The sequence below is a fragment of the Cynoglossus semilaevis genome, chromosome 1, assembly GCF_000523025.1.
Source record: "Cynoglossus semilaevis isolate Cse_v1.0 chromosome 1, Cse_v1.0, whole genome shotgun sequence".
NCBI classification, from domain to species: Eukaryota; Metazoa; Chordata; class Actinopteri; order Pleuronectiformes; family Cynoglossidae; genus Cynoglossus; species Cynoglossus semilaevis.
Window position 1 is genome coordinate 20,224,529 of NC_024307.1, and position 25,135 is coordinate 20,249,663.

Below are 25,135 nucleotides of genomic sequence, written 5' to 3' on the forward strand. Positions count from 1 at the left end.
TGTGAAGTTAGCCAGCATATAATCTCTATCTGTGTGTCTGAGTTAGGCTTGGAGCATAAAACTACAGATGTTCAGCTGCCACTCCCCTCCCCCCTGCACTGCCCGCGCACACACACACACACATGCAACATTCATTTAGTTTCCGCATCCTCATATGGCACAGTCTGTTGCCATGCAAGCAACAAATCCACCTCTCATTTGGACTTTTAATAATCAACAGAAAAAGACGTTGAAGGCACTCACATGTGGATCTAATCTGCCAGGATGACTCATTTCACCAAACTGTTCCTTTTATTTCTTTGTCTGTTTGTTTCTAATGAATGCCATAATCACGGCCAGCTTGGATTGAAATGGAGCGGTGCGGTGGACACTCACAAACATGACAAGTAAGTCAAAAAAGACAGAAGAAGAAGAGAAATGGTGTTGATACTGGATCTACGATTTAATATGCAGTACATGTGTAAATGTAAGGCTGAATGTTTATTTATGTGAATATTGGTGTTAGTGCCGGACACACAGGTAGAAGTAACAGGATTAGAAGACTTGGTAGGTAGGCAATACTTTTTGTTTTCTTGTCTTTGTTTTAAACATATATTAAGCAAGAAGTTGATTTTGAATTTTCAAAGGAAAGGTTTTGCATGAATCACAGTGAGGCGGCAGGAAGAGGCTGAATATCCTCAGCAGCAGAAGCCTGTGGCTGCTGGAGGAGAAAAGAAGGTATCCGATTGATATATTAATATACAGTATCAGCAGATACTCCAAGTTGCAGTATCAGTGTCAGTATTGGACATGATAAGTTGTTAGGTTAGTTAAAGCCATCCCTAATGTCAACTATACCAGTAGTAGTGCTGTAGTGCTGATCTAGGTGTCCACACCTGGGGCGGCAGCATGGTGTGGTGAACCAGCCTCTATGGATCTTGTACTACGCTGCTGCTCATGATTATCGCCTCTGTGCAGACTAGCCCTCTACAGCCACTGGTAGGTCTTCCAGATATTAGCCTCTTCCTCTATGGACCATTGGTACTGTACATGTCATGAACTGTAGGACTGTGTCTGTCCATGACAGCCCTGCAGGTGTCACCTTTTCTCTGCTTGAGGATGTTAGTGTTATAGCAAAGCTATTATGCAATGCTGAGGTGCCGATGGCCTTGATCCTGCTCTGTCCAGCTGGTACTTCAGACTACTACCCTACCGTGTGCATGTATCTGATTGTGGCTGAACTCCTTTAGGTCTCTCTTGGTTCCATGTATTTACATTAATAACGTCTTTCTCCAGCTCCTTGATAAAGAAGCCTCCAGATGTGACCAAAGCTCGCAAAATGAAGACAGAACACCTGCTTAAAGTAGAGGATCATGATTTCACTATGAGACCAGCATTCGGAGGTAAAATCTGGGTTACTTAACAACTAATACCAAACACCCATACAAGCCAGCATTCGGAGGTAAAATCTGATCTAACAACTAATACCAAACACCCATACAAGCTCTGAATCGGTTTACCGCCGATGCTACATTCACTTTCTTTGTTTTTTTTTTGTTTTGATTTTTTTTTTTTTGGGGGGGGGGTTGTGCCCTTCATTATGGCAACCAGGTATTAGTCAGACTCTTCTGATGTTTTTGATTAGGATGTTACCACTGTGTTAGCATAGGTGAGTGACATAGGCACTGATGTGAGTTCCGACATTTGGTGAAAATTGAGTTACATTGCCCTTATAGAAATGGAACTTTGACCTACATCGAGAACCCCCTGTAGTTTGTATAGAGAGTTTGGGTTGCAGCCCTGTGATTAAGAATCACTAGTCTATGTTGTTGCCCCATTGGGCCCATTGTGGCCTTCAACTGAAAAAGTTTGCCCACGTCTGCCCTAGAACAATTGAAAGAGCGATGGATGTTGAAAAACAGATAAATACTAAAGAAAGAAAAATGAATACAAGATTAATAGTAATTTCCAATATCAATATAATGAAAAAACAAGTTCTTTATCAAATACATGAATCCAAAGTTAAGACAACCCTTACAGTAAGGTGTGATGCAGCCCGTCCAATCGTTTAGGCCAGATGTTTCCAACACGTTGCATTTACAGTAGGAGTAACAGTAAGTCCATCATACTAATTCATGAAGCGACTTTGAATTCTGATCTTGCATTAGATGTACTAATGCGCTGTAAGATTACACGTGGTTGCACATCTACAGTATAAAGGTCACATGCATGTGTTGGCTCTTGATTGATTGTAGCTGGTGTGTTGGTGTATTATGGCTCTTGGTAAGATGACACATTAGGCTTGTTGTTAATCCATGAGCAGCAGCTTAAGAGAGGGGGGAAAAGCCATGTATGGGCTGAGTGGATGACTACTACTTAAACTGTATATCATTAGCACAGTGCTTTTTTAATGTAGCGGATCAGTAATGCTGTGACTTCTCTGTTGATCAGAGGTCCTATTGACGCAGCTCTCCAAAAAAAAAAAAAAAACAGTGGAAACTGTAGGGACAATATGGTTATTACATCATAAGGCACAAAAAGAAATATCATCATGTTTTCATACCAGATCTGACCAGATCTGACCAGATCACCGATCTCTGGTGGTATGATTAGTGGGAATGTTAATACCTCGTCTGAATAGGTCCTGGTGTATGTGTAGATATAATCTTATCACATGCTGGCGACAGAGTCAGTGCTTAGAGGAGAGCTGATCACTTGCTGCTCTGAACATAAACACATGACAATGATCTGTAACGTGCACAAATGACTTATATGCTTTTGGCAACTATACAAAAATAGCCTTAAATATTTATGTTTCTAGGTTTTGCAAACCTAAAAGCCACCTGTTTACATGATATGTCATCACTTTGTCTTGTCTCGCATTTGAGGTCCGGCGATCCCTGTTGGAGTGGACGTCCAAGTGGAGAGCTTGGACAGCATCTCTGAAGTTGATATGGTAAAAATGATCCGTCTTTGTTCATATTTGTTTTTAAAGTGACAGTCAAATCCGACTTATGCCAGGAGTCTGTTGAAAATATAGAAAATAAATAAGAAATTCAAAAAGTATGTAGAATAAATATGTTTAATAGTAGTGTACATAAGTACCTACTAAGTACGCACTTATGCTAACTCATTGCTAACATAATAACCTAGGTCCTAGATTATCCTAGATTCCAGTCTGTCTATGGTTGGAAGCCAAAATGAAAAGGACAAAGTTCCCAAAAAAACAACAAAAGCAAATCAAATCAAATAAAAATAGTTCATTTCTATCAGGCATATGCTGATTTTATAATTTTGGATAGGAACACCCGGTCTAGAGGCATAACACGTGTCGCTTCCTTAAGCCTAACTTTTAAAGATTGTGCTTTAGTTGCTTAGTTGTGATATGATTGTGACTTTTTCAACTGCATCTCTGGTTCAGTTCTGGTTTTCCTCCTGCCACCAGGACTTTACTATGACTCTTTACCTGAGACACTACTGGAAGGACGAGCGGTTGTCGTTCATCAGCAGCACCAATAAAAGCATGACGTTTGATGGTCGTCTGGTAAAGAAGATCTGGGTCCCTGATGTCTTCTTTGTCCACTCCAAGAGGTCTTTTATTCATGACACCACCACAGACAACATAATGCTGCGGGTCTTTCCTGATGGACACGTCCTCTACAGTCTGAGGTAGGAAGTGTTCGATTTTCAAAATGAAAACCATATGTGACCTTCACGGCAAATCAGGCAACAAGGTTGCACAATACAGTAAAATAGTTTAAGATATGTTGGAGGTTTCCATATCCACAAAGCTGTGTCTGAGTAAGTATGGATGTGGTCTTTAACTGACCATGGCCATTTGCAGTGACCAATATGCCTTGGAAATTACTTTTTCAGCACAAGCGGTAATGTTGGTCAGGTAAGACATCTTCTACTTTTTCTTTTGGTTGTTCCCTGTAGGGGTCGCCACAGCCCATCATCTGCCTCCATCTCATCTTATCTCTTGCCTCCTCTGCTTTTACACCAACTACTGTATTTCCATGTCCTCTTTTACAACATCCACAACATCTTCTCCTTCGTCTGTCAACACCAACTCCAACATCCTTTGTCCAACCTCTCCACTATCTCTCCTCAACACACGTCCAAACCATCTCCACCTCTCCTCTCTAACTTTATCTCCAAACTGCTCCACCTTCACTGTCCCTCTGATCTGCCCATTTCTAAACCTCTCCATCCTGGTGACTCCCAGTGAAGATCTCAGCATCTTCATCTCCAACACCTAGGTCGTCTATAAAATGAATTCCTCCTGAGTATTTTCCTAATTGTTATATTTGTATACTTGTATTTGTATTCCCTCCATGAATACATTCTTGAAAGAAATGTAACTAACAAAGCTAACCTGTTCTAAAACTTCTCTTAATTAATCAATAATGTAAGATTGTAGGTATGGCAGCTATGTTCCACTGTTTAATCTGTCAACATCAGCATATACAACTCTCAGAATAATCACAGACCTTGGCTGTGACTGTTAACTTCTAGCTGCTCTTTTAGCCTCACCAGTGAGATGTAGAAAAAAATGATTGTGTTTAGTTGGTGTTTTTTGTATAATACTTAATGATTTGTGTTATAAAATAATAACATTACCATTTTTGGTATTTGTGTTTTAGTAACAAATACTGTATACTATGCTAAAAATATTGCGTCTTATAGCCATTACAAGAACAAAAAGTGTTGGGTTTTCTTTCAGTTTGTTTGTTTCTCTGTGTTTATAGAGTGACAGTGACCGCAGCCTGTAACATGGACTTTAGCCGCTTTCCACTTGATTCTCAGACCTGCTCACTGGAGTTGGAAAGCTGTGAGTTCAAGTTGATTTACTTATATGTTTTATACATTTCAGGATGCTTTTTATTATACACCGCTTCCCACGAACCAACTGTTGGAGAATTAGAAAAAACAAACAACCTACAGTATTTGGCCATCATGCAGTCACACTTAAGAAAATGTAAATTCTAATTCCAAAAACCAGCAGTTAAACAGGTCAAATAAAGAGTGAAAATGGACGAGGATCATGTTTGAGATTTTTATGGACTTCATAAATGTGTGAATTATGCAAACCTACTCTGGGAGAGATTAACGCTATAAAGCTGGTAATGACCGTTGATAGAAGCAGTGGTGGAAAGCTGACACTCAGTGAAGCCTGAAAGCAACTGTCCATTAAGGCTTTTGTCTTGGGTAATAAAAGATCAGTTTAAACCTAATCCGCCTAAAATGCATCCAAAAATAGCAAATGAATTAAAAGTTGGAGCAGCAGTACTCACTCAATTACCATCCGTAAGCTAAGCTAAAACAATTTGTAGCAACAGAAAACAGAGAGGAGTCGGCCGTAACAGATTTAAGGTCCAATTTCGGTGGAACGTACACTCTGTAACAAGAAAATCTCCATCTGTTTAACTGTTAAACAGGTAAACTCAACACCATCTCTTCCTATAAAGGCAGAACTCGGTGTCGCTAATTAGCAGAGCTACCCGAAAATTTAAACATAAAGAGATATGTTTCTTAAACTGTTTGACATTTAAAAATGCACAAAGCACAAGTATGACGGTGTGAATGTCTAAAGTTTGGATGTTTTGCAGATGCCTACACAGATGAAGACCTGATGCTGTACTGGAAGAGTGGAGATGAGTCACTCAGCACTGACGATCGCATCTCTTTATCACAGTTCCTCATCCAAAAGTTTCACACCACGTCTCGCTTGGCCTTCTACAGCAGCACTGGTACGCAGCAGCAGCAGCAGCAGCAGCAGCAAAAAAAAAACATGATTAGATTAACTCAGATCTTTACTAACACAACAGAATACCATTGGTATTAGCATTAGCGTTAGCATTAGCTTATTATAAAAGAAAATAAAGAGTGTAACTGACTGAATGTTGTTGTTACTGATTTGTCAACTTCACTGGAACTTCTCAGGTGACTTTAATAAGCCTAAACTACCTTGTTGCTGTGTCTGCAGGCTGGTACAATCGACTCTTCATCAATTTTACACTGCGTCGGCACATATTCTTCTTCCTGCTTCAGACATACTTTCCCGCCACACTGATGGTGATGCTTTCATGGGTCTCCTTCTGGATCGACTGGCGAGCCGTCCCAGCCAGAGTTTCCCTGGGTAACAATTACATTTGTTCTTCTGATCATTTAAAATGAAACTGGATGTTTAGGTTACTCATATTAAGTCATCTTTCTGACAAATAATGGAACTGGAGTTAATAGTATTTGTTAAAAGCATAATAACATTTGTACCATATAATTACTAGTTTTAGTAGTAGCACTGCAAAATACTTTTATAATAGAAAAATTAAATGGAAGATAAATAATAAAACTCATTAAAATGAAAAATAAAACAACAACGAGATCAAATCAAAAGGCAAAATCATTTTTTACTGAAGTCTGTGTGTGTTCTGTGTGTCTTGTGGCCAGGCATAACTACAGTACTCACCATGTCCACCATCATCACTGGTGTAAATGCATCCATGCCCCGTGTGTCCTACATCAAAGCTGTGGACATTTACCTATGGGTCAGCTTTGTCTTTGTCTTTCTGTCTGTCCTGGAGTACGCTGCTGTCAACTACCTGTCCACTGTCCAGGACCGCCGCGAACGCAAGTTGAGAGAAAAGGTGCAATCTCAGGTACAACTTTTACAAACTTTTTTTCTTTTTTGAAGTAAAACACCATTCAATAATAACACAGGTCCTCTCTACCTTCTGGGTTTTACCAATGTGTTACACTATTCTAAGTATTGGACCCATCGTAATGGGGTTTATATTACATACCACATTAAACTAAATGGTGCTTTCTGTGGGTTTGGGTTGCATAGACTAACACTGTGGATTCCCACATTGTGGGAAAATAAAATCCTTTTTTTAAAATTTCTTATTTCCTACTTCTCGTCTTCCAGTCTCTGCCCTGCACCTGTGGCATCTCCCAGACAAGAACCATGATCATGTTGGACGGCACCTACAGTGAGGCAGACATGAACAGCTTGGCCTGCTTCACTGAAGAGTCACTGGTCCCTGAGGAGGAACAGGGAGATGCTTCTCAGAAAGCTGAACGCATGGTGGTCCATCTATCAGTCAGCAGTGAGTCTACTCAAACCACCACCAAGAAGAAGAAGAGCTTGCGAACTCTCAACATCATCCAGAACACACATGCCATTGATAAATACTCTCGGATGATTTTCCCAGGTTCATACATCTTTTTTAACCTCATATATTGGTCTGTCTACTGCTGAGAAAAATATAACGCTGCCATGACTTGGAAATTAGAGACACAAAGACAGGAGACCCTGGGGTGTTCATGGAAAGAAGATTCTACTCATGAAAGTCACTGTGATGCTGTTTGATATTTAGAATTAGGTCCTGATACTGAGCTTCACCGTTGGCACAGTTTGTCTTTTATTCTCAACTCTGACATCATGTAGAAGCGGCTACACTATCTGCAGCACTTGCCATAATGGATCCCAAAGGAGAGCGTAGACTTCGACTTCTACTTGTTTCTAAGACTGTGCAAAAGATGGACAACTTGGATGTGGATGTTTTTGTCTTTGAGGACACCAACAAATTCCACTTTTGTTTCTTTACCTCTTTTTGCCAGTTCAGACTTGGTCCACATTTTATTTTTTTTAATTAACAGTTATTCAAAATTGCCTATTTTTTTTCTCAATAAATTCTTCCCTAAAGTTATTTGTGTGAGTATGTTAATTGAACCCTTTCTTTTGGCTACTCTAATCTCTAAAAGATAGAACTGTCTATCCATCTATCTATCTATCTATCTATCTATCTATCTATCTGTCTATCTGTCTATCTATCTATCTATCTATCTATCATTATTATTATATTCTTTTAATCTATTGTTTCTATTGACTGAAGCTTTACTCACGTTTGTTTTATTTGAAAAAAAACATTATTATTATTATTATTATTATTATTATTATTATTATTATTATTATTATTATTATTATTATTATTATTAGTATTATTTTCGAAACGTTTGTTGTCACGAACCACTCATGCGTTTACGTTTGTTTGGTTTTTGAATTTACACGATGTCTGTAAAGGCAACACGTGTACGTTAAGTCGGTGAGATTCTTCTGTGCTCTCTGCTCTGACTCTACTTCCTGTCTGCTGCCGTAACTTTACAGTAAACAGCAAAGCTGGAAAAAGCACGGCAGGGCGTCATACTCACACAAGCGGCCATTGCAACGGAGAAACACAGAACTGTAAGTGCTGTGCAGTTTACAGTTTACACGACTGAGATTAAATATCAGGCCTGCGTTTAAATGGAGAATTCCCTGCAGTCGTTTACGTATTTTAGGTTAGCGTAGTATCATATTCCAGACTGTGTCTGGTGTTCTGTGTCGTTCACGTCTATATTAGCGCATTCGTGGTTCAGGGCTGGTTTCACACTTCAACTAAGTTGCACTGCAACTCATGTCAGAACCAGCCTGAAAATGACTGGTATTACAGCGTCGTAATCGAATGAGAGTGAAAAAAGTAAAAAAACAAAATGTAAGGGTACATTTTACTGCTAGTCCCAACAGTAAATGTGGAACAGGAAAGTCTAAGTTTTAAGTATGTCGCAAAAATAAACCGCAATGACTCATCCATGTTTACATGTTTCTAAACACTAGCATTTTTCAACTGCAAGTAAAAATCAGAAGTAAAAATAAAAAAAAAAGCTACGAAAAGCTATGCATATTTAAATGAGATAGATACCTCCCTATTACTGTACGTATCACTGACACGTATTTAAATTGTATTTTTAGGTAGACCCTCTGTAATACCTTGGAGTAACAAGAAAATGCATAACTTCTGTAATAATATCCATGCGGGTGTTGTTTCAATACACAGGCCTTTGTGTTGTTCATCCAAACAAGAGGCGCGGACTGAACTGAAGCCAAGTTCAGCCCCTTTGGATATACAACCATTTTTAAGTAGCTTGTCTATCGAAGCTGAGGTCCCCGACCACCACCCGTGAAACAATACTAGGCTCCAAACAGAAATATTACAACATCTTATTTCTGTTTTTTTGTTTGTTTGTTTGTTTTTTCTTTTTTTTAATTTCTATGTTAGCATGCATGGTATTTTATTTTGAAAAACAACCACGTCTCATTTCCTCTAAATACAGTACAATGTAACAATAATAATAATAATAATAAAAGTGAATAATATTAGCAAATATTATAGTGGCATTATTTGTGAAATCACAAATGATGAATTATGAATATTAAATTAAGTTGATTGGGTTTTGTTATTTGAATGACACTGCACCACAGCCATGCTAGTTTTTATATTATTATTTATATAATTTATAAGTAACTACAACCACACAAACAAATGTTTTTTAAGTGGTCATTTATGAGCACAGACGGTTTTAATTATTAGGTAATTTTTACAAGATTTGAAAGGTCAGGCCTTTTATACATTATTTCGAAAACATTACAGTTTTTTTTTCTCTTTATTTTGACTTGATGGTTAAAAGGGAACCAGATTCAGGTCTTTTGTATGCAGGCTTTGCAATATAGCAAGATCAGCATGACTGTGTAAAATCTTCATCAAGATGATGTGACATTAATGACAGGGCAGTTGGTAGCTACATTACCCAGCCATTAACATTAACATTCGTTTTATACACAAAGTGTTTTATTATATATTTAAAATACATTTTTGAGCTGGCACATTTATGTAGGTCTTTGGATTCGCTGTTCGGTCAATACATTTCAGAGTTTTCATTAAGGATGGAGAGTTCTGATGTAGCAGCACTAGTAATTGTGTCAGGGGAATGTTGTAGTGGGGAGAAATGAGTCACTGAGCGGAACTGCCTGCTTTTTTTCTGTCCTAGCAGTGTGGCAGCTAAAATTTCTTCTCCACCCACTTTCCAACCCCAGAGTGTTATTGTCGGGAGCAGACTGCCAAGGGCTGGGCCAACGAAAGTTGAGAAAACCAGGGCAGATCCCTCATATACTGTATCCTGTTTACATTAAAGGTCTATTGCAGGGGGTGTGAAAGTCAAATTTAAAGTGGTCCAAAATTAATATTTATTGAAAAATTGATGGAAATTGTGGATGTTTTCCTTTTTTTTCATACGGAAACAATCTAGTTTTGCGTAAACATTGAATATGGAACAACCAAAGCTAAATATAATAAACACATGAAATCTTTTTTTTTCACAGAATCAACTCTAGTAAACATTTGATATGATCTCGCGGGCCAAAGCCTTTCCAGTTCCTTTTTAATGTAAATCTTTTTTTTTCACAGACCAACAATAAAAAAAACTCAAAATGCTATAACATAGCACATAATTAATACTACAAAACTTGCCACTATACAGAGGCCATATACTGGCAGGTCAACTCTAGTAAACATTTGATATGATCTCGCGGGCCAAATATAACTACAGTGTGTGCCAGATTTGGCCCCCGGGTCTGAGTTTGACACGTGTGGTCTAGTGTGTACAGTTATGAGACATTTGATGATAAAATATTTTATAGTTGATTTTATGACTCTAAGAAGCAGAAAGTGGGGAAATAAAGTCCATTTTACAAACCTAGTTATGGTAGTAGTTTGTAAATGTATCTTTGTTCTGGAAAATATGTTCAATTTTCTAAATTAAATTTTCTTTTGCACTACTCAGCTGTCGTAGGTCTGCCACTGACTACAATGACCCAGCAAGAGCAGCAGGAGTTTACGGCGAGCCTGGATGCAGCACTTTCTTGGATCGCCCGCATTCAAGAGAGGCTGCAAGCTAACGACAAGACGCAGGGAACTCGCGAAGCCTTGGAGGCCAGACTCAGAGAAATTAAATTTGAAATAAAACACACATCAGTGGTGTTTGTTTCTTATTATGTCTCTCTAGCCTTTCCAGTTCCTTTTTAATGTAAATCTTTTTTTTTCACAGACCAACAATAAAAAAAACTCAAAATGCTATAACATAGCACATAATTAATACTACAAAACTTGCCACTATACAGAGGCCATATACTGGCAGGTCAACTCTAGTAAACATTTGATATGATCTCGTGGGCCAAATATAACTACAGAGTGTGCCAGATTTGGCCCCCGGGTCTGAGACATGAGACATTTGATGATAAAATATTTTATAGTTGATTTTATGACTCTAAGAAGCAGAAAGTGGGGAAATAAAGTCCATTTTACAAACCTAGTTATGGTAGTAGTTTGTAAATGTATCTTTGTTCTGGAAAATATGTTCAATTTTCTAAATTAAATTTTCTTTTGCACTACTCAGCTGTCGTAGGTCTGCCACTGACTACAATGACCCAGCAAGAGCAGCAGGAGTTTACGGCGAGCCTGGATGCAGCACTCTCTTGGATCGCCAGCATTCAAGAGAGGCTGAAAGCTAACGACAAGACGCAGGGAACTCGCGATGCCTTGGAGGCCAGACTCAGAGAGACAGAGGTTTGACCTTTTACTTGCTATCTGCCCCTCCACTGTGGTATTTGTTCTCTCTACTTCCAAATATGGCAGTACAGGTCATTTGCAGAACCTCAGGGAGAAAGAGGTGACAAGGATATTATTTTCAATTTATTGTGTGTGGTAGCACTCAGTGCACCATGGAAGCCTCCATAACCTGCCTTTGGGATATACTGGTTTATAATAGTGTTTGTTCTCCCACAATGCACTTCAAATAAACAAAGCAAACATTTGACATTAACATTTGTTTTCCTTTTATATGTGTAGAAAATCCATCATTCGCAGCACGAGGGTGGTGTAAAGATGAACATGGTGGTGGTAGCAGCGGAGAAACTTCTGCAGAACGAGGATCAAGAGATCAAGAGAAATGAAACCAACAGCAAAATCAAAGATTTAAAAAGCCAGTGGTAAGGATCAAGAGATGAGAAATGAAACCAACAACAAAATCAAAGATTTAAAAAGCCAGTGGGAGGAGACCTGTACCTACATCGTCCACTGTCACAGGTGCCTTTTTAAATGCCACACAGATTTATGGTAGCATTCTATTTGTATTTTGTAATATCTGTACATTTTGTTACATTTTATAATATCATACGGTGGTGCACTGAAAAAGAAACAGCAAAACTAATTTTAATTGACAGGGTAAATATTTATTCAGCTCTATTTTATTTGGTGTGCAGGCATACGCAATAATAACAAATGCATGCTTTTACAGTCGCATCGAGTGGGTGTGGCTTCACTGGAGTGAGTACCTGAAGGCTTATGAAGAGTTTGAGCTGTGGTTGATGTGGCGGAAGCGTCATCTAGATGCTGAAGTTGAGCTGCAGCTGGGGTTGAAGGAGAAGCGTTGGCAGGTGGACCAGCAAAGGGTGATGGTCAATGATGTCCATGGGCAGGCTGTGCTGTTAGAGAGGCTGATAGACGAGGCTGCCACCCTGCACAACAGAACTCAGGATCCAAGCCTGGACCCAGAAGCCCTAGAGAGGCTGCAGGAGGCTTACACAGATGTCCGGGACAGAGCTGAGGTGTGTTTGGACTTTTCTGTTCTGTGTAACCCACTGGTTCTCAAACGTTTTTCGTCATTCCCTACTTTGATTTTCATGCCCCACCTTCCCTCCCATCACCCCAACAAAAATCTTGACAAATTACATTACAAATACACAGAGTAACATCATATTTTATAATAAATAAAAATCAATAACATCAAATAACACAAAGTTCAAAAGTAGAAAATGAACGTGCAGTTGTCCCATCATCACCTTAACCTTGAAAACTTGCTCCTGTTTGAATCAGAAACAGCTGAACAGTTTTTTGGTAAAAGTGTGCTTCGGTTTTGTCAGACATGTATCTGCTGAAATCTTAAAAATCATCCATCAGGGAATGTAATATTACTAAGTTACTTTCGAGTTTATAACCACACAGCCTTCAAAGTGTGTTACGTCAGTCTTCTTTGGAGAGAATATTTACTCACTGTGTGTTTTCCTGTAATTCTAGGAGCGGGTTCTGCTGCTTCAGAAGATTGCAGAGGATCACCAGACCTACCAAGACTGTGTTCAAAGGTTTCAACTCTGGCTGTTGTCAAAGACCAAGGAGCTCACAGACCTTATGGACACAGAGAACACACCTGAAGACAAGCTCAGATCCCTAAAAGTGAGACCTTTGATGGTTGAACCCATCATTTTTAACGTGTTATGGTGCTGTAAGAACTATAGTTTACATTTTCAAAAGTTCTGAAGTTATACAGTAACCTAGAAATAAATCAGGACATATTTCAAACTTGGGGAGGAGTTTTGGACTTTAGTCAGTTATTGTTATATTTTGTTAGTTACCATTACTTTATTCTGGTAACAAAACAATATTGTATTCAAAACCACATCACAAATTGCAATTGCAATCAAATCGTGGAACACAAATATTATGTTTTGTCAGCAACAAGTGTGTAGCTTCTCTTTGCTGACCTGAAGGTGGTGCAAGTACACAATGAAATACCATGTTCCATTACTCACATGGACCGGTGAGTTGTTTTATGGTACAGACCGTCCTCTCCTCAACTGGTTATAGTTCCTGCCACTGATGAAAAAGTGAATTAAATGTTCTTTTATAGCTTTGTTGGACATGCAAAAAAAACCCCTTTATATCACTATTATAATCTAAAAGCTAACAACCGACTTCGTGATACTGTATATTATGGGTCTATAAACTTATATAAAGGTATAGTTTTTGTTGTTTGTCTAACATTGTGTGGGAATTGTTGTAGCACATGTTGGTTATATGCAGTAACACTTGTCCACCTCACACCCTCTCTTCACTGCTTTAAGTTGAAATGCTGCAGGGCATCATTTTTTAATGACGTGTAGTCTGATGTTATTGTTCCTGAGCTGTGGCTCTAGTTTAGCCACGTGCTGTATTCCCAACAGCTCAAATGACATCTTTTGGTTACGTTTCATTAGCCATTCCATTAAGGAATCCACATTGTGTGGTGGTGCATGTTAAATGTCTATGAAATTTGATGGATTGATTAATTGAAGTCCTTTATTCGTCCCACACTGTGAGTCTTCACAACCCTCACAGGCTACCACAGGAGGCACCATGTGGTTTAGGCCTGTCCGATTTTATTTTTGACAATATCCGATATGCAGATAAATGAGCTGCAATGCTGCCATCTAGTGACCTGTGCTTTAATATACTGTTGTTTATCCTCAAAACTATTTTTAAGAGCGTGCATCATTTGGCCTAACAGAAGCATTGTGTTATCTGAGGAAAAACCGATAACGATTAGGCATTGTGTTATCTGAGGAAAAAACGATAACGATTATTACAGATATAACATAATGTGCTAATATCGGGCCGATAATATCGGTCGACTGACATCACTAACGTGTTTCCACTGGGGCTTGAACCCACGACCTTCTGCATGTAAGACAGATGTGTAAGGCAGGCATAACCATTTCACTATGTTTCAACCAACCCTGTTGTTGAAATTATAGGTGACAAAGTTTCATGTGATGCATCGCAAAAGGAATTATTTCTACCAGCCCTACAAATGCCAGTCTAAATGTGAAAATCAAATCTCCAACAGCAGGTCACGCTGTAGATGCAGTCTTCATTTGGCATGTTGCAGTGTAGTTGTAACATTATGTTTTGTTCCCACTGTGTGTCTCCCTGTCTCAGGTTCTGGACAACAGCGTGGCTGCCGAGGACAAGACCCTTCAACATCTGGAAGGTTTGGCCAAAGGAGTGATGAAGAACACCTGTCCAGCAGGGGCAGCGGTCGTGGCAGAGGAGGCTGAGGAGCTGCGAGCTGGTTGGCAGAGGCTTCGACAGGATCTACTTGAGGCTGAGGACGGCCTGCACTCCAGCCTGGACTCACACAAGCAGTACTTGGACAGAAGCCTAAAGTTAGAGCAGGACATCGGACGCCTCAGAGCGCTGCTGCACGAGCTGGACGGTGAATTGGATCAGGCTCATAGGACGGAAGACCCCACCGAGGACAAAATGGTGGGCCAGTGGAGGAAATACAAGGTAGGACAACATACCAGGTATAATTATTAAATATGGCTCGATACAACATGTATCGATACTGACACTGCAGAAGAGAATACTGATGAAATACAATACACGCTGGTATTCCATTCCATTTATCCATTGTCTGTATTATTTACCATATAGCTGTGTGGTGTGTATTTATCCTGTTGACTTACCTGATTGAATTCCCTGATTCTACTGCTCTCAGGGTGTGAAGAATACTTTGGCAGATGAAGAAATCCAAGTGGAACTCCTCAAGTCTCAGCTCAGAGAGCTTTTTAAATTCTCAGCAGATTCACGGCACCTCTCTGACGAGGTTCTGGCTGTTGTGAGGGAACATCAGAGGTAGACGTTAATGGAAGCCTACCATGTTAAAAACTTGGAGGAACATAGGTTGAACACAAACTTATTTACTGTTTGTGTGTGTGTGTGTGTGCGTGCATTGCAGTGTGAAATCCAGAGTGACCAGACTGTGTTCAGAGTCAGAATCAGGACTGAGGAACATTCTCCAGGATCCACTCCTGGTCTACACTCAGTGGAGTCACATGGTCTCTCAGGTGTTGGAGGCTTCTGCCAAGGATACTGACTACTCCCACATCACAATGTTGCTACACAATATCAAGGTAAAAACTGAATTTGTCCATACCATCGTTGCACGTGTAGTCTTTAAATAGCCAATGAAAACGTTGTGAGTTAAACTGAGCGATATCTTAAAAATGTTGTCTTATTCTAGTGTCTGCTGGAGAAAAGTGTTCAACTCCAAATGCGCCTGAGTGTCCTGCATATGAAGGGAGACCTGATGGATTCTGTGTTTGGCCCAGAAAAGGTCGATGGTCTGCAGAGCGAGTTGAGCGATGCCATTAAAAACAGAGAGTTGCTCCACAATCAGCTGCTGCAAAGGAAAAACACGCTCCAAGTACAGTAACATCTGATTAACTTCCATACTGAAGGCCTAAATAGAAGCATGGTTAACTGTCTGACAAATAAATAATGGAGAAGATTGTAAAAGATCCTCATCGTGTTTCATTAGCTCGGCTTTTAAATTTCAATTCATTGAATGAATGACAGGTGTTAATTTCAAGAACAAAGGATTTTGGTGAAACCTACAAGTCCCTTTGCTCCAAGCTGTCCCAACTCCGAAAGAGACTGATGGACGAAGATGGTCTGCAGCCCGATATCTTGGCCAAGAAAAGTCAGTCAGGCCAATTCAGAGTGAGTTCATTTTCTAAAAAATATCATGTAAATACTGAATAATATAGTGTGGCTCCAACTGGCACTCATCAGTTGCTTGCATTTAAATGTATGCATTTAGCAGACACTGGATTAACAATCAAACGACATAGAGAAACTCTTGAAAATAGACCAGTAGTTAGGAAAGTGGGGCTTCCAGAGGGTGAGAGTGCAGAAGTGGAGACGAGTGCAGAAGGAGAAGGGAAGTTCAGGACAGTGCAAGGAGTGGTTTTTGATGGAGATGTCATGATGAATGGTCAGTTTGGATGGAAAGACCAGTAGTTCAGTTTTTGGAAAGGTTGAGCTGGAGGTGAAGGCTTTTCTTTCTCTTTCATTTTTGTCCTCTGATTTATGGAAGCCGTTGTGTGTATTGTTTTTTCAAAGCTCTCTGCCTGTTGACACACAAGGTCATGTTTGTTCTCAGGCCATCCAGAAAGACCTGGAGGAGTGTGAATACCACATCACAGCACTGGAGACTCTGGTTTCCTCCAGTCAGAGCAACAGGACTCAGTTTGAGATGATACATGCTGACTGGAAACAGCTGTGCAAAGCAGTACAGGTCAGAATTCAGACTGGAAAAATTTCAATGAATTTTATATATATATAAAAAAAATTTTATTTTATTTTTTTTGCTAAATTAAATTTTGTTTTCAGGGCCTCTTTTGTGCTTTCTAAACATTTGAAAGTTATTCGTCAATTAATTTTATATATATATATAAATTTTTTTATTTATTTATTTTTGCTAAATTAAATTTTGTTTGCAGGGCCTCTTTGGTGCTTTCTAAACATTTGAAAGTTATTCTATGAGACATCAAAATATTCAATGTGAACTCTTTCCTGCATCAAATCCGCAACCAAATTATTTTCTTTTCTGCTTACTTGTCATATGTCAACCCCAATGAATTAATCAAACGAAGATATTTGATCTCACTAAAGTAGGCAACAGTCAACTTGACTTTTAGTCTGTTCAGAATAGTTGGCAAACTGACACGTTTTTTAATTTTTTTTTGTCAGCTAATCTTTAAATACGTTCAGCATAGTTGGCAAACTGACACAACGTTTTTTAATTTTTTTTTTTGTCAGCTAATCTTTAAATAGATTAGTTGATTACAACTAATCTCAACTAATCTACTAAAATTCTTCAATCTGGTCATTCACATTATTTAAGTAAAAAAAAAAAAAAATGGGCAGTAGAAAATGGTCAGATGGGTGAACAGTTGGATGGATGGATGGATGGATGGAGGTTCAGATGTTCCTGATTTTAATCCCTATTATTCTTTGTTTGTTTGTTTTTTTCACAGAAAAAGGTGCTTGAAAGTGATCACACCGTGGCAGATCATGAAGACTTCCATGACAACTGCCTGAACATGGAGAAATGGCTGAAGATCATGAAGCAAAAACTCCAGTCCTTTCAAATCTCCCCTGGAAAATGGAGTTTAGAAGGCCGCCAGCAGGAAGTTCAGGTCTGATTAGTGTGTGTGTGTTTTACAGTCAAAGAATTTTCATTTGGTTTACTTATCTTTATTATATCCACTATCTAACTAGTTGCAGTAATTTACAAGTAATTTTCAGATAAGGAAGCTTGTCAAAGAATGTTTAGTGAACTCTGCAGCATTTATAACCCGTGAGCAATAAGATATACAGTATGTCCACTTCCAGGGGAACCATAAAGAGTCGGATCAAGAGACTTTAAGCTCCAGCTTCAACAGCTCGCACTGTAGAGCCAATAATTCAGTCGGCCTTCCATTAGTCATTACTAACACACAGGCGACATTGATTCCGTCTCAGTGCTCAGCATGTGTTTGTGTGTTGGCATACGTTTGTATAGTTTTTTTTGACATTTTTCCATATCAATTTGATTTGTCACATACAGTACATCACATACAGAACATCTACCAGGTGTTATTCATCTTGTTTAGAATGCCGTACGCAGGAACCTAACTGTTGCTCCTCTCCACAGAGAGTGTTGGCAGAGTTTCCAGAGAAGGAGATTCAACTGCAGCAGATGGAGGCCCAGAGTCAGCAGGTTTTGGAGAAGACTTCAGAGGACGGACAGATCCACATAATCCGTGACATGAAGCGTATACAGGAATCCTGGACGGACGTCTACAACATAAGTCTCAGCCTTTACAAGTATGTAAACAATGTGACACTGAGAATGTTTTTGTTTGTTTTTTTGTATGTTATTGATGTAAGTGAGGCTGTCAGATCGTCATGTTGGAGTTGTTAAAAAAAAAGTTTACGGTGTGAAAATGTGTGTATTGCTTTTCAGAATAGACTAATTAGTTTTCTTTCTTTTTGTCCTTCAGGCTGTTGGACAGTTCTGTGGATCACACAGAGACAGGCTGGAGAAGAACTGGAGACATTTCTTTGGACAACACGTTTCTATTAACCGTTGGTTCAGGGGAGGATGAATGTGATACTTGGTCAGGGTCCTCCAGATTGGAAAGAAGACGAAAACAAGATCGTTCAGTAGAGTTACTAAGAGCCTCAACAAGCCCTGGAAATGAGGAGAGAGTGACGGAGCGGGGTGTGGTGACAAGGCAGAGCGTGTGGGAAGAGGGCCAACCCGAATGTTTTGTCATAGACGCCGGTAACAACGGTGCATCGAAGACGTTTGAGGACAATCGAAACGTTAAAAGAGATGAAGATTCTTTTTTCTGGGCGTTTGATACGACAGATTACCACAATGTTTCCAAAGATTCTAAAGTGTCCCACGTTAGTGGGCTGACGTCATCGGCAGTTGGAGAAGACGGTGTGGAGGCAGCAAAGGTCAGTGCCCTCTGGTGTTAACACTTTCTGCTCTTAGAGTAGAACCACAATCTGAGTGATAAACTGCAGAGTGCCATTCAGGGCTTGTTTTACTTGATTAATTACAGTCAGACTAATTACAGTCATTTGGGGTTCTACAGGAAAGTAAAGACCACTTCAAGTCCAGCAGAGATTTTGAGGCTTGGCTGAACAGAGAAAATGAACTTTTGTCTGGGGTCCTCAGCAACAAAGCAACAAAAGTTGGCACCAACGAACATAAGATCAAAGTGGACACACTGAATGTAAGTCTGCTTTTACATTTAAACATATGAATATATTGGTTGGCGGTAAGCCATTGGCAGTAAGCCATTGTGTTACTTAACACTAATAACAAGTGTTTACCTTTTGGCTTTAGCTTTGGAGAAAGTCTAAATGCATGATTTTATGATTTTTTTTAATATGCTAAATGAAAAGTAAAAGCAGCAGGAACCACAGTCTAAAAGATGTAAAACCCTCTGTCCTGATTCAGGCTTTGAGAGCAAGAGTTCCTTATGGTCAAGAGCAATTCCAGCTATTGCTTCAGGCCAGTGAGTGCAGAGGAGGAGAGTCGGGGTCAGCAGTGGATCTGGGTCTGGAGGATCTTCGCTACCGTTGGATGCTCTACAAGTCCAAACTGAAGGATGCGGGCGACATCAGAAGACGGAGGAGCGGTGCTAAGGTGATGAGTTTGTTTGGTCACTGCAGTTGAAGGTGTCAGCACAGCGTACATAGACATACTGTACCTGCTTATTTTGCATTGAATAGTAAGCTGTTCAAAACACACAAGTTCAAATATAATTTTTAAGGATGGCTCGATGCTACTTTTTCATGTCTGATACTGACACTTAGAGTCAGAGTATCGGCCGATACCGATATCAATCCGATACCTTTGTTTCTCCTGCAGCATGCAGTGGGCTGCTGTTACATTTGGCTTAGGCTTGAGCATTTGGGCTGAGGTATCAGACTGGATGGGCTGTAGTTGTTTATTTTTTTCAATGTTTGTCCTGAAATCTTGACCAAATAAGGACTGATCCTGAGTATTGGATCGATCCATCCCTAAATATTTTTTACCAGTTGAATTACAGCTCATCAGTCTATAAAACACATTAACATATCCTTTTACAAAGGTTAGTTCAATCACAAATGGCAGTAAATGAGCAGCACGCTCTGTCAGCATTACCTTTTGTTAGCATAAGGTGGCAGTCTAACAGTATTTACAAGCAGGGTGGCAACCTCAACATCATATACTGTATTTATTTATTTATAATCAACCCTGTCTTTGCAGAGAGTCCAAGTCAAACAAGAAGAGCTGACATCTGCAGCAAAAGTACAAAAGGTAAAGGAACACTGTTAAGAATGTCATCAAAAAGTTAGATGAGCTTTATGTTGATATTTATGTTTTTTAGATTTATGTTCTTGCTTCCTGTTTGTGTGCTCTGTCTACGTAAGGTTAGTTTTAGACATATATCTGTGCTGTTGCCTTACATCACTGAGACCATTGGTTCAAGGCCCGAGGTAACTCTTAGCTCTTGTGTGTAAAGTTTAATGTTTTCTCCAGGTATAACAGTTTTCCTCAAACCTGAGAAACTGAGCGATTTTGTGACAGTCAGTGTAAATGGTGACTCTCTATATCAGTGATTCCCAACCACTGTGCTGTGACAGATCATTAGGTGTGCCTTGGAAAATTATCCAATGTTCTCCCCAAACTATTATTTATTTACTGCAAATATGTTTTCTTTGTTCGTCAATGCGTGAGAGGCAAAGCAATACAATCCTATTCTGCTAGGTGGCAGCAGATGGCTATTAAAACAAAAAAAATAATCAGAGCTGTTGAAGATCTTTGTGAGTGTCTTTCTTCAATTCCTGCCAGTATATCAGCATTGTCTTCAGCTAAACAGGATGAGATTTTAGTCAGTTATGAGGTCATTTAAACTAGAAGATTATTATATTTCATTACATATACTTTTTGTGAGATTTCTGTTTGGTGGTGAGCTGTGGGTTTTTCCCTGATGATATATCTGTGCTGTGGCTCAAAAAAGCTTGGGAAACACTGCTGTATATGTTGCCCCACATTAGACTGGTTTGATCCCAGTGCCTTAACCTTACATCATCTTAAGTATTACATCAGATTTTACCATTGTAAACATTACACACAAAGAAGTACAGTAGTGTTAAAGCCTACAAATTACACAAACCCTCGTAAAGTTTTATTGTGTGTATTTTCTCCCTCGTCATCAAATTGAAGCTGTGTTTGCTCGGTCCTAAAAATACCTGCATACCTTTGACTTAAGTGTTTGTCATGTCTGGTTTAAAATTTAACTAAGGACATTTTGCTTCCTTTCCCTTTAATAATTAACTCTTGTATGCAGTGTAAGGCACTGTGGGCCTCGCTTCCTCCCTGTCTGTGTTCAGTGTGTACATGGAGGCATAAATAAACCATAAATGGTCTCAAAAATAGACCTGTGTGTAGATTTAGACTCAATGTACAGGTCCTTGCTCTTAGGTTAAGGTGATGGTTGAAACCTAAAAACAATTAACTATTTTAAGATATTTATTGCAGAAGCTTGGTAGTGCCATACATTGGATTGTGCTACATTCTTTTACTCTAATTTGTTTTGGGGTTTTTTTTGGCAACTTTTTTCCCTTTATTGTGTCTCCTAGACCTAAGTCGGACTCTTCTGATGTTTTTATGTCCTAGATTATGAAATAATTATAGGTTTAAACAATGAAGAAAGAGACGTCTGAGAGAGTTGAGCATCAGTGTATGTCAGAACAGTGAAGAGAGAAGTTTGAGAGAGTTGAGCATCAGTGTGAGTCAATGACTTGTGTGTGTGTGTGTGTGTGTGTGTGGGAAATCTCTTGGCTCCTGCTCATCTATTATGCAGGTTTAGGTTAATTGTTGACTCTACATTTACCATACGGAATTAATATGTGAATGATATGTAGTAATACATTCACAGAAGTTATGCAGTAAGATAATCTACTTCTATTAGAATCCTACAATAATCTATAAGTCGTCTTTTCAATTTTAGGATCGTGGACCTCACGTGGGGTCACCTGGAATTTGTTCGGTGTCACCTGAAATATCTAGCAATTGATTAGCAATAGTTACTGATAAAATGTATCATTAAAACAGCACACACAGTCACTAAGTGTACTAATCTGGCTACTCTGTATATGCAACAGTGTAACAAAGGTGATGAAAAAACATCTCTAAAATTGCCAGAAATTAGTAATGCCAAAACAGGGTCACAAGCCAAAAAAGGTTGGGAACCACTGTGATACGGTGTTATTTAAAATGTTAGTTTTTGTTTTGGTATTAGTCATTTTCATTTTCACTGTGACCACATGACCATGTGGTCATTCAGAGAGACTCTTACTTTTTATCATTGTGTTAATGTTTTATTTTTAAAGTCTAAGTGCATTTCTAGTCAGGCTTGATAATTGCCTATTCAGAAGGTAAAAGATGAATGTGGGAGGAAAACATGATTCACAGAACAACAAGTCTGATAGACATGAGAGTGTAGCTGACTGCAGTGAGTCACCATACTTTGGTCCGTGATGTTTCTGACTATGTGGGTGACTGCCATCAGCTGCTTTGATGTCGCGCACTCATGTCGGTCCCTGCACTGTTGCCAGGCTCTTATCAAAGAGGAAAATCAGAATGTTTGTTGTTCATATCATTCTCATCCCTTTTAAAAACCTAGAAAAATCAAACTGCACAACTGAAAGTATGGGGCTATCATGAGTGATGAGCCTCATGTTATAGTGATTTTTACCTTTTGTTAATTTTATGCAGGGGGTCCAAAGCTGAGGTGATTCTTTTTCTAATTGCTCATTTCCTGACTTCTTGTATTTGTATCTGGGTCTCCTGTCTCTCTGTTGCTTAGTGTTCCTACCCTGAATCCCAGAGCAATTATGTTAATTAATTAACATTTTTTATTCATTATTTTATCTACTGCAGCTTAATTCAGGGTAACAGGAAGCGAAAGCCAATCCCAACAGTCATTAGGCGAGAGTAGGGTCTGTCCTGTACAGTTCATTAACAACCATACCTATTCACACATTCTGTTGGTTCTGTTAAGAGTATCCAGTAATCTAGCTAATCTAATCTCCAATCTCCCTGTTCTTTGAATGTGGAAAGAAGCCAGGGTATCGGGGAAAAAAAAAAGCAAGCTTATACAGTGATCCTTGCAAACTCCAAGCAGAATAACAGTCAGTGCCTAAGAGCTAATCTCTGTCCTCTGTCTTGTCTCAGGGAACAGTGTAGATCAGCAGAGTCTGATCCAGACTGAGAACACGTTCCAGAAGAATTTAGTGCCAGACAGAACAGGGGCTTTCTGCAGGGATTTCATGGCCTAAAGATGAGTTGATCAACAGCAGTAAATCGTTGTGTCATCAGCATATTAGCACCTGTTACCTACAGTATACAGGGGGTTATCAGTTAACAACATCCTCGCCATCTGATTTATGAAGAAGCTCTTGTTATATCATTCTGATATATGGCTTTAAAACTCACCAACTGGTTCACACAGGAGCTGGTTGGTGAGAGGCGAATACATTGTAAATGCATTCACTGGATGTACACCATTCATTGGATTGTGTTACGTTCACTTTCTTTTGTTTGTGTTGTTTTTTGGGAACTTTTTGCCCTTCATTCTGACTCCCAGGTGTCAGTCAGACTCTTCTGATGTTATGTCCTGGACTATGATGTAACCACTGTGTTAGTGTAAGTCAGTGACTTTTATGTACAGTATGTGAGTTCCAACTTCTGCACTCTGTTGTGAAAATTAACAATTTTAGAAAACAGAACTAGTTGACGTTGTATTACATCAAACAACACTGTCTGATCTGTCATGTTGCTGATCTTAAAGTTGCATCTACCTTGTGCAGCTGAGGTCTGTTTTTTGCATTTGTAATCCAAATCATTCTGAAACATTTCCATTAAGAGACACACTGTACTAATCCAACCAGCAACCTAACTGTCCTCTGCTCTGTAGAGTAAAAATTGTGTATTTATAACTTATACAGTACAATTACGTGTTACAGAAACCAGGGCTGCTGCAGCGCGTGTGTCGTCTGGCGTTGCCTCTGTGGCTCCTCCTCCTGGCCCTGCTACTGCTGCTGTTTCTGCTGCCACTCATGGACCAGAGTCACAGCTGCTCCTTCTCCAACAATTTTGCTCGGTCCTTCAACATCATGCTGCGCTACGACAGCCCTCCACCCACGTAGGACCAGAATGAGTACCAGTGGCCAAAGTGTCCTATTATACAGTAGTACTTGACATGGCGCCTTCAGCCATCATACCATAACAGACCTTTTATGTTATTACATTAATTAAAAGATCATTTTTTTCCAAAAGGAAAAAACAACTTATATCCATTTGAATTCTGCTTTGATGACTGACTATACAGTTACTGTACTCCCTTCTATATATGTTCTAGCTTTGCCAAATATGTCAAGACAGTTATGCTGCATATTCTTTTTTACTGTATGTATATACTGTAGTTTCTGCTTGGATATGATCAGCAAACTTTAACAACAATGTTTACTGACTTCTTTTTTTTATTATTATTTTTACTTCCTATGGCTTTGTCCACAAACTACAGCTGGTTACTGTATAGTGAATTCGCACATGCCTTTCAAGTATTGGGTCTACCTCAACAGAGCATTTACAAGCATTGGTTTATCAAAGGTTTTCTTCAGTTAAACTGATTTCCAACTTAAAAAAACAAAAAATATGGATTAGATTGAAACTGTTAGCAGGGCTAACTTAGCCTATTCTGAAGATTAGTAGACTAGTACGTACACACAACAACCTACAAGTGATTAAATAGTTGTATAAATCCAATGCCAGGGAACTGCTAACATGATGTGTTTGTCAAGATGTGCATCCAGTAGGAAATCACTCATCAGTTCTTACTTCCGTTCAAAAACCTTTGAAACCATATTTACAGGATTAGATTTACATGAAACCATGGCAAGCTCTAAAAGAAACATGCTCTAAATCAGGGGTGTCAAACTCATTTTCAGGAAGGGGGGCGGGGCAACATTGACAATACAGTTCCTCTTGAAGGGCCGGTTGTAAATGGAAGACTGCATAGATGTAACTACTCTATAACGTATTAATAAATGTTTCTGCAATCGAT

At 39.2% G+C, this 25,135-nt stretch overlaps 2 protein-coding genes across 3 annotated transcripts; both read left to right on the top strand.

Annotated features, from left to right (window-relative positions):
- Positions 1–1,220: 1,220 nt before the first annotated feature.
- Positions 1,221–7,724, top strand: gabrr2a (gamma-aminobutyric acid type A receptor subunit rho2a). Its single transcript, XM_025058580.1, has 8 exons — positions 1,221–1,382; positions 2,868–2,935; positions 3,425–3,648; positions 4,731–4,813; positions 5,592–5,732; positions 5,969–6,121; positions 6,433–6,641; positions 6,911–7,724. Exons 1-8 carry the CDS (start codon positions 1,319–1,321, stop codon positions 7,241–7,243), a joined length of 1,275 nt encoding a protein of 424 aa, XP_024914348.1. The 5' UTR covers positions 1,221–1,318; the 3' UTR covers positions 7,244–7,724.
- A 3,403-nt stretch (positions 7,725–11,127) lies between these two features.
- On the top strand, positions 11,128–25,135 carry syne3 (spectrin repeat containing, nuclear envelope family member 3). 2 transcript variants are annotated; one of them, XM_025054072.1, is made up of 18 exons: positions 11,128–11,426; positions 11,709–11,848; positions 11,910–11,945; positions 12,157–12,466; positions 12,936–13,091; positions 14,613–14,963; positions 15,175–15,311; positions 15,415–15,589; positions 15,700–15,882; positions 16,035–16,178; positions 16,621–16,755; positions 17,498–17,659; positions 18,157–18,329; positions 18,506–18,968; positions 19,109–19,249; positions 19,477–19,665; positions 20,272–20,322; positions 24,036–25,135. In XM_025054072.1, exons 1-18 carry the CDS (start codon positions 11,193–11,195, stop codon positions 24,216–24,218), a joined length of 3,363 nt encoding a protein of 1,120 aa, XP_024909840.1. In that variant the 5' UTR covers positions 11,128–11,192; the 3' UTR covers positions 24,219–25,135. The 2 variants fall into 2 exon arrangements, with proteins under 2 accessions (XP_024909840.1, XP_024909842.1); XM_025054074.1 differs by having other exon boundaries at positions 11,709–11,785; positions 11,850–11,945.

What these genes read in the sequence shown, in the direction of transcription:
- gabrr2a (XM_025058580.1), top strand. Translation starts at nt 1,319, where the DNA reads ATGAAGACAGAACACCTGCTTAAAGTAGAGGATCATGATTTCACTATG. An exon ending in TATGAGACCAGCATTCGGAG is followed by an intron (nt 1,383 to 2,867) that starts GTAAAATCTGGG and finishes CTCGCATTTGAG; the next exon opens with GTCCGGCGATCCCTGTTGGA. An exon ending in GCATCTCTGAAGTTGATATG is followed by an intron (nt 2,936 to 3,424) that starts GTAAAAATGATC and finishes TCCTGCCACCAG; the next exon opens with GACTTTACTATGACTCTTTA.
- syne3 (XM_025054072.1), top strand. Translation starts at nt 11,193, where the DNA reads ATGTATCTTTGTTCTGGAAAATATGTTCAATTTTCTAAATTAAATTTT. An exon ending in TACATCGTCCACTGTCACAG is followed by an intron (nt 11,946 to 12,156) that starts GTGCCTTTTTAA and finishes ATGCTTTTACAG; the next exon opens with TCGCATCGAGTGGGTGTGGC. An exon ending in ATGTCCGGGACAGAGCTGAG is followed by an intron (nt 12,467 to 12,935) that starts GTGTGTTTGGAC and finishes CTGTAATTCTAG; the next exon opens with GAGCGGGTTCTGCTGCTTCA.